This window comes from Mustela nigripes, chromosome 1 (assembly GCF_022355385.1).
Source record: "Mustela nigripes isolate SB6536 chromosome 1, MUSNIG.SB6536, whole genome shotgun sequence".
Lineage (NCBI taxonomy): Eukaryota > Metazoa > Chordata > Mammalia > Carnivora > Mustelidae > Mustela > Mustela nigripes.
In genome coordinates, this window is record NC_081557.1 from 2681780 (window position 1) to 2691206 (window position 9427).

The 9427-nt window shown below is 59.1% G+C and overlaps 1 protein-coding gene across 7 annotated transcripts in view; it reads left to right on the forward strand.

The window, feature by feature from the left end:
* Positions 1-9427, forward strand: part of SHANK2 (SH3 and multiple ankyrin repeat domains 2) — a 453945-nt gene that overhangs the window by 104473 nt on the left and 340045 nt on the right. For all 7 annotated transcript variants that reach the window (XM_059399020.1, XM_059399024.1, XM_059399027.1 and 4 more), the window contains one exon: positions 3766-3843. In XM_059399020.1, coding sequence (XP_059255003.1) covers positions 3766-3843 — 78 coding nt within the window. The remainder of the gene's footprint in view (positions 1-3765; positions 3844-9427) is intronic.

Below are 9427 nucleotides of genomic sequence, written 5' to 3' on the forward strand. Positions count from 1 at the left end.
TGATGTTGGGGATGGTGTTGGTGATGATGATGTGAGGATGGTGCTGATGGTGATGGTAGTGATGGTTATGGTGTTGATGATAATGATGATGGTGGTGCTGGTGCTGATGGTGTTGGTGGTGATGGTCATGGTTCCGGTGCTGATGGTGGTGATGGTCCTGCTTCTGCTAATTTACCTTGCCATGCCCCTCCTTGTTAAATCTAAGAGCAGCCAGGTTAATGGATTTGATGCATGTGTGTTTTATTAGTTTTAGGCGGGCCTCATCTGCACATTTCTAATAAAATACACAGACCAGAATATTCCCTTCTCTTATGAAACCCGCTAATTAGGGCTTTGATTGTAAGCAGCAAATCATGTCTAATCTGCCAGGCCCCTCATCCTCTCTCGGGCTTTTCTGGAGGCCAAGAGGGGGGAGGCAGCCCAGTGTTTGTTTTTCTGGCTTGGATAATGAAGGAAGGGAGGGAGTCTTACATCTCAAAGGTTAGTGGGCCTGGCCGCTTTGTGGGGAGGATGAGAAACAAACCCTGCTCCTGGTACCAGCGAGGCCCAAGGTAAGAAGAGACAGGCTGCGTCGCTGTGGTCCTTCTCATGTCAGCGGAGCACCTGTCAGCATGGGGGCTGCCTCCCCAAGGCCATCAGGGGTCATCATCCTCGGGAGCACTGGAGGGTGTGTCTTGTGGAAGGAGGCCATCCACATGGTCTTCCCCTATAGATCCACGGGGAGCCTTCGGCGGCTGCTGTTGGTTGACATTCTCTCCTGTGGGTCAGGAGGTGGAGGCTGGGCTTCCAACCTGCCCTGTGTCTTTGCCCCAAGGCTATGGGGACACATTCCGTGACCTTTGGCTGGGGTGGGGACAGGGCTCCTATCGGCGCAGTTTAGGCATAGGAGCCGTGGTCCAGAGCGCCATCGGGTGTGGCCCTCAGGGGCAGCTCCTCCGCGTGCCGGCTTCCGGCCGCTCCGGTGACGTCCGTCTTCCCGCCCCTGCCTTGCCTCAGCATGTCACCTCTCCGTAGATTTCCGTCTGCCACACAGGCACGCGTTGGGACAGTGCAAACTGGAAATGAGCTCCCAACTAATCGGGAAGATTTGGTAAATCGTGTTGGGGTGTCACCTCCATGCCATAGAGATGAAAGCCCCGGTGGGATGTGGAAATCCAGCCTGAAAACCCGGGCTCTGTCCATGACGGGGCCGTTCTGAGCAAGCCCGTAGCCCGCATCTCTTCACCCGCATCTCCCGTCTCCTCCTCTGTCTGCCCATTTGCTTGTGTCCAGACCCCACTGACCTCCCCTGGGGCCTCCCGCAAGCTTTCCCCGCCTGCCACCCCGTCAGGCTTCCTCCCTCCTGCTTGGGGCAGCCCCCCACGGCCCACATTCTCTCCCACGGTGACCTCCAGCAGGTCTGCCTGTGGCCTTGGCACCTTCTAGAAAACACCTCAAACAGCTTTGCCAATGGGGCCCCTGCCGGACCAACAAGCCTTGTAGAAACCACGTACGTGGTTCCCCCACACCGTGTGAGGAGCCCCTTCCCTCCGCAGCTTCCTGGAGTCCGGGCTTCGGTCCTGCCCCAGGGATCCCGGCTCCTCCTGCCCCTCCTGCCCTCGCCAGGGCCACACACGGCCACCCTCACCCCCGACTGGCCGTCCCTCCCGCTTGTCTCTCTCTGATGCGCCTTCCGCAGACCCCAGAGTGACGTTGCACCCTGCAGAGGGGAGCGCCCCCACACTGCTCCGAGGGCCCCTGCCGCCTGCAGCCTGCACTAGGGCCCTGGCTGTTCCCTCTGCTGGGAACACATCCTCCAGTTGTCACTGGCTTGGGCAGGCTTCTGGACCCGCTCCTGGGGGAGTGGGGGCTCCCCTGACCACCTGCCCTCCCTCTCTGGCGCATGTTGGCTCGGCGTCCCTGGGGCCAGAGTGGTACCCTGCCTGGCTGTCGCTGCGTCCCGACTAGCCGTGTGCGTGAATGAATGTGCTTTCGGGTCTGCGTCTTCACGTGGTGCGTCTGGGCTCCTGCAGGAGGTGGCGACCCAGTGGCATGGCCACCTGGCTGGGGACGGGGCAAGCCTGGGGATCCTCATGGAGCAGGGGAGGCTGGGGTTGTTCTCTTAGTGTCTCTGGAAATGTTGCCAAGAAAATAATTGGCAGCGGGAACGGTACTCTTCCTGACGCTTTGGCTCTCAAAATGGAAAATGCAGACTCTTCTCCATCTATACTAGACTGGCTTGTATAAGCGGATGGAGACACAGTTCCACGTGTCACAGATGAGGCTCCTCTGGGAGCATCTTGGTGGCCGGCAGCCGCACGGGACACAGCCAGCGCCCCCACGGCCCCTGCTCTGGGGTCAGTGTTGTCTCGTGCTCCCTTTCCGAAGCCGTGGTTTTCCATGTAACCTTTCTGGAGCTCCGCTGCCTTGTCTGCATGATGGGCCTCCTGTCTACTCCTAGCGGGAACGCTGGATGGCAGCGCACACATGCCTACACTCACATACACATGTGTCCACACGTGCCTACGCACATGCCTGCGCACATGTGCCTACACACACACGCCCACAGACACATGCGCAGGCTCACCTGTACACCCACCCCTGCACACATGTGCACCCACACCTGCCCTCCCCACACGTGTGGATGCACACATGCCTGCATACACAAGTGTTACATACAAGTGTTACACACGTGCGCCCACACATGCCTACCCACACCCGCCCCAAACATGCATACTCACAGGGCTACACACACACCTGCACCCATGCATACACACATTCCTACACAGAAGGGCCTATCCACACTTCTGCATGCACATGTGCACACATACACACACTTGCACACACACGTGTGCCCACACAAGGTATGATTGTTACCCAGCCAAGCAAACCATCTGCCGTTTAAGTTTGAGATAGCTCTGGGACGTGATCGCACGTGGAGTCTGGTCATCCTGAGAGTGACGGACCGTGTCCCGAGCTCGTGAACGTCTGCCCCTGTGGGGAGGCCCCAGCCGGGGACCCGCCGGGGTGGGCAGGAATGGCGGCGCCTGGCAAGAATTTATTCTTGCGTTTCTGATGGGACTTTCCGGTGGGCGTCATCACTGGGCTGTACAGAACGCCGGTGAGGGCTTGCAGAAGCGGGGTCCTGCGGGGCTCTGGGGCCCCGGTTCCAAGCGGCCGGGCCGCTCCTCGGAATGGCAGCTGGGGGCTTAGCGGCTGCCCACTCCCCGCCATGAGGCTTTGAAAACGGAAGCGAAGTTACGCCGTGTTATTGTTCTGAGACTTTCTACCTGGAAAGTCTGTGTTTCCTGCTTGGAAGTTCTTGTATTTCTTTGCAGGTTTGTGGATCTCCCTTGTTTTTCCCTACAGCCTTCTAGATGAAGAATGTTCTAGAATGCATTCCCACTGTCCTTTCTGTCAGAACAATAATGCTGCCTCCAGGTTTTCCCTTTCTTCTTGTGTTTTCCTTCCAGTATGTGCTGCCGCATATTTTCTCCACATGCACAGGACGTTGCTCTTTGGCCCACGGTCTCACAGAGCCGGGTGCCCGGGCTAGACGTGCTCATGGATTCCGCCAGGTCGTCCAGAGAGTTTGCGAGAGTTAAACCTCACCCAGTAGGGAGCAGGACCCTTCGCCCTCCTCCTCACCGCCGCGATGACCAGAGGTGCCCCTGGGGACCTCACACGGGCGCGTCCCTAGTTCCCTGGGCGCTCAGCCTCTGAGCCGGTCCGGTGGAGCCCGTCTGTGCCCCGACCCACAAACAGGTTTCTCTCTTCCGTCCGCAGGACAGCTGTGCCCGAGTGCTGCTCTTCCGGGGCGGGAACAAGGAGCAGAAGAACTACAACAGCCAGACCCCGTTCCAGGTAAGGGGGCTCTCGGAGCCGGCGCCCCCGGGGTGCAGGGTTCCCCACGGAGCGGGTGCTGGGCATGAGGGGTCCTGGCTTGCTGGGGACGGCGCCTGCGCCCGTGGCACTGTCGTCCCTCCTTCGTGCTGGAGCTGTGGACACGTCTCGGTCTGCTGTTTGCCACGGTGTTTCGTCTTGGTGGGGGCTTGGAGAAGGCGGCTCCGGAAAGGCCTTCGTGACTCTGTCTTGGGAGGAGGCCTGTGGTCACCTGGCAGCCCCACGGAGCCTGTGGTCCCCGAGCGCTGGGGAGCAGCTCCGGCCCAGTGTCAGCACAGCGCCTCATGGGGCCGGCGCAAAGCTGCCGTCCTAGTTGTCTTTGAATTGCGGTAGAGTCCGGGTTTCATCATGGGGACACGGGGCTTATCTGATTTCGACGCAGCTGACCCGATAGTCTAGGGTGGAAACGAATTTCTTTGGCTAATGCGTTAAAGTTACAGCAATGCTCTCTGACCCTCCGGACTGTCCAGTGTTTCCACTTGACCGAGAATCCAAGTGTCATTTCTATTTGGAAGTAATTTTTGCATCTTCTTGAGCCAAGAGGGGTCTTTAATTTAGAGCTGACACGCGTGGATGGTTTTCCTAATATGCTTCCAAGGCATTACTAACAAGTATGGGTCTGATGTCTCGAGAACGGGCCAAACGTCTCATAACCGCCGTTCAACGTTTCGTTGGTTTGCCGTCACGGTGGCTGGACTGTGGTTTCAATCTCGTGAGTTTCAGGCAGAGCAAAACGGCTCATGATCGTGACTTTCTGGTTTGTTCATGGGTCTGGAAAGTCTGTGGTTACTCTCCAGGGACATGTCCTCTGGGCCAGCGGTGACTACAGGCACCTGCTACTTCTTTATGGCCATGTCTACCCCTTCGGGCTTTGCTGTGGCTCAGTGATGGTCTTGGTTTAAATATTTTTTTGCCACTAAATCATACATTTCTTTGGTCCTCTTTTATTTTTAAGTGAAAACATTGCTGAAATTGCTTAAAAAGGACAGCTAATGCCCTTTGACCCACAGGAAGCCCTTGGGTCATACAGAAGGGCCGTTTCTGACCCTCTGGGGCAATGCCCTGTGGCCCCCACTTGGCGCTCCACGAAAGCAGCTACGCAGGGCGTCCGGGACAGATGGCACATAGGTGGCCTTCCCCGTTGGTGCCCCGGCTAAACCGTCACCCCAGCCAGTAACCACCTGGCCAGGGGCCCCCTTCTGTGGGAGGTCTTCGTGCTCCCAGCGGGGGTGCCGCACCTGCTCCAGCGCGAGGCCGTCCGTCTGTATTGGGATCATCGCTCAAGCGCCCAGATGGTTCTGGAAGGCAGTGACGCACAGTGCGGCTGAACGATGGGACCTTGTGGCCCGCGAGGTGTGCTCACGTCACAGGCAGCGTCTGAGCCCGGCCGCCTGCTCGGATGCGGGGAGCTGGTTCCGTCGCCCGTGTCTCCTGCCTTCCCGTGCTGCCGTGATGGGGAGATGGGGTCCAGCCCGCGGATCCCCGCCTGCGCCGTGCCCGCCTCTCCCCATTCACGACGCCCACCTCCCCGATACGGAGGAGGAGTCCCTCCCTGTCGAGCGTGCGGGAACGCTGGCTCACCACGTCGTTGAAGAGGGTCAGACGGCTCCGTGCAAAACGCTCGGGCTCCTCGGCTGCCGTTCCAAGAAATCTGGGACCATCTCACGAGTTCATCTGGCCAAGCATTTCCTTCATGGCTTCACCCAGACGCTGAAGCAGCAGCATCAACAACACGTCAGGACCGGAGAGAAAATGCTGATATGCAACCCCAGCCTCCCAGTGCAACCGAGTCAGAAAGTCAAGGGCACGGCTTTGTGCTCTGGGTTCTGAGAAGCCATCTAGGAATCCTGGTGCCTGCAGGGGTTGTAGGAAGAAGGAAGAGGAGAGGAGAGGAGAGGCTCCTACACGGTTCCTTGGGTGTGTATGAGGCAGTGATGCCGATGGCGAGGGGCGCCTTGGTCAGCTCGAGCGGCCTCCGCAGAACGCAGGCTGTGCGGCGTAAGCAACGGACATTTATGTCTCGCGGTTTTGGAGGGTAGAAGTCTAAGGTCTAGGTGCCAACAAATGTAGCTTCTGATGAGGCCTCTTGTCCTGGCTAACAGACGGCGAACGACCACTGGCTTTTCTTTCCTCCGTGCGTACAGGGGGCGGGGCTTCCTCCGCCTCATCCTCTCCTCCTGGAAACCGATCCGTCTGTTGGGGCCCCACCCTTATGACCACACTTAACCCTCATCACCGCCCAAAAGCCCTATCTCCAAATACCAACATACTGGGGGTTAAGATTTCACAAACTGAATTTCGTGGGGAGAAAATTCAACCTATAAAGCGATGATGTTGATGATGGTCACGGTGATGACAATGGTGGTGGCGGTGGTGGTGGCGGCGGTGGTGGCGGTGAGGACGAATCCTTCCTGTTGCCCAGAAGTTTAAAGCTCACAAATGCTCTTCTGGATGTTCTCATTTGGTATTCAACAACCCGATGGGGTAGGGATGTTTATTCCTAATTTATAGGCAAAACGGAGTTCTGCTGGGATGGAGGCATGGGAATGCAAATGCAGTTAGCGGCCAAGTCTGTGGCCTCCAGGCCTCCTGACCTCCAGTCCGGCGCTCTGGCGTCCGGGGTGAAGGCGACCCCTCCCTCTGTGTGTGGCGTGTCTTGTGTCCCGGCATGGAGGGAACATCAGGGACCCTCTGTGCTTTGGATCATTAGTCCAAGGGAGCAAAGCAAAAAACCAAGTGGGTGTTGATTCTGAAAACAGAACGGAAAGGAGTCTGAAGATGGAGAAGGGCCGCGTGAGGGGGAGAGCGGGCAGCCGCGGCGGCCGGGGTGCGGGGCGTGCTCGGCGAGGCGCCCCCAGCCGTCCCATCAAACCCTCGTGCGGGTGTGGCTGTGACCGTGTTTGTGGTTAACTTAACGTCTGCAGCCAGCGGAGTTACAGTAAAGGAGATGAACCCTCTGTCCCGTGCGTGGGCGGCCTCTGATGGGCAGGAAGCCTTCACGGGAACAACAAACAGGTTTCCCAGAGAAGACAAAACTCAGCCTCAAGATGTCACGAAAGCCTGCCTGAGTTCCCAGCTTGCCGGTCTGTCCTACAAACTGTGGATGTCCACATTCATAATGTCCAGTTTCTTAAAATAATCTCTTAATTATGTGTACACACGCACGGGCGCGCACACACACACATTCACACACACGTCCTCCTGGTCTGTTCCCTGCAGGACTCGGGCTGACACACGGGACGGATGAATCCTCCCTCCCTCCCAAAAGGGGCTCCCGGGGTGTTCCCCAACTTTGCTCCAGCACCCGGCATGCGGATGGGGAGGGGTGGCCTTTCTCCCTGGTCTGTGTCCCGGTTCTCTTGTGCCCCGGCTGCGTTCAGCAGCTGCCGCTCGGACATCCAGCTGCGGAGAAGTGCGGGGAATGGTGAGCCGGGGGCGTGGACGGCGAGGCCTTCGGAGGTCCGGCGTCCGGTGCTCACGCAGGCGGGAAGTGTGAGGGCAGGCGGGCAGGAAGGACAGAGGCCGTGGCGTGGAGTCCTCTGGTGCAGGGGAGCACAGTGGCCGTGGCGTGGCCTGCCTTCCAGTGGGCGCAGTTCTCTGCCCCGCCTGCCGCGGAGCCTTCCTCCTGGGGCTCCCCCCTCCCCTCGTGCTCCCGCCGGACTCCTGGGGCTCCCCCTCCCCTCGTGCTCCCGCCGGACACCTGGGGCTCCCCCCTCCCCTCGTGCTCCCGCCGGACCCTGTGATCGTCCTTGACCACCGCACTCGACGTTCGAGCCGGAGAGAGGCCACAGTAGGAAACCGAGAGGAACTGAGTTTTAAACCCCAGGGTGTGGCTGCCCCTCGCGCAGACGCCTGCCGGTTCTGTCTCACGATGGTTCTGTGTCTTCAAGCTCTGCATTCCGCGAATCCCCCGATGATTCCTGGCCTGGCACGTCCCCCAGGGGAGCTCTGAGCTCACCAAAGTGACCTGTGTCTTTTCTGAAGCCGAGGCTGTCGCCCTTCAGGCCCCGCGTCTCGTGCACTTGGCATGGAGCGCACGTTGCACTCACTCATTCCATGGTGTAGACGGGGGAGAACCCCTCCTCCCAGGCGCGCACGATCCGAGCCGGTGCGCCGGGCGCCCTGCCGGGGACCGCGTGCTCTCTGTGCTAATCGTGCTCTCGTGAAGCAGCTGCCCCGGGCAGGAGGCCAGGCCTGTGACAAAGGCGATCTGACCCCGCAGGGACGTCTGGTCCGCTGTTGCACGTTTTCTGGGAAGCCGAGTGAATGCACTCAGTGGGCGCCTCTCTTCCTGACTCCCTCTGGGCACGTTTCCGATCCGTTTCTTTGTTCAGTGACTCAGAGCCCAACCTGCTCGCGAGTGGCTCGTGGCTCATGGCGTGGAAGTCCACGCGGGTTTCAGAGCACGGTCGGGACAGTTCCGTCTCCCCGTGACCTCATGCTCCACGCTGACGTCGAGCACAGGACCTCCCCCGTCGTGCTGCCTTTCATGCCGCAGGTGATGGGAGCGGACACTGGGAAACTACCCAGGTCGGGGAAGGCGGCATTAAACGCGCAGACACACAGACGCACGGAGGAGGGGCCACGTGACTACAGAGGCCATGCTGAGGGGACCCGGACACAGCTGGGCATGCCTGGAGTAGCCGGAGGAGCAGGAAGGAGCCTCCGCCAGCGCCTCCGGAGGGAGCTCGGCCCTGCCCGCACCTGGGTTTTAGACTTCTGGCCGCCAGGTGAGGGAGGACCAGTTCCCGCTGTTGCGAGCCACTCACCTGGGATAAGTACAGCAGTTAAGGGGGGTGCGGTGGGGGTGGCACTCCGCAGGGCGAGATCTGAGGGTGCTGTGGGTGTGGCCTGCTGTCTTCAGCAGTACCCTGTTGGGAGCAGGCTGGCCCCCGGGACAGGGAGCAGGGCTGGAGCCACAGCTGAGGGTACCGGGACACATGCCTGGGGACATCAGAGACTGGAGGCTTCCCCCTCATTCCTCACTCCCCACCACGCGTGTTCTGGAGAAGTGGCCCCAGGACCCTTGCAGATGACAGGTTTTGTCGGTTTCAGCTCAGCCCTGGCCATGGTGAATGACAAAAAACTATTTTTTCTGTCCAACCAAATACCATTTTCATTTCTCTTTTCTTCTGGTGCTGTGTCTTTCTGGCATGTTCAGCAGCAGCTCACCGAGGCGGGACCTGGGCGCCGGGGGTGCCTGCCTCACACCTTGGGACCCCACACACCGTGTGGAGAACACACGGCACCTGCTCTCACTTACCCTGTGGCTGGAATCAGCTGTTCTTGGACAGTTAACCACGTGCCGTCCAGAGGGTGAATCTCACCCCAGAGCGTTTGACGACGGCCTGCTCAGAGTTTTTAAGAAGAATGAAATTCTTTGACAACATTTAAATATCCAGGAATTTTGTATAAAAATTCAGACTTCCAGCTTCCCTTGAAAAATTAGGAAAGGCAGACTTTGCGTGAGTTGGCATCTGGCTGGGGCTAGGGACCCCTGCCCCTTGGGAAGGTGCGGGCGCTCCATCTGGCACAGCAGTCCCCC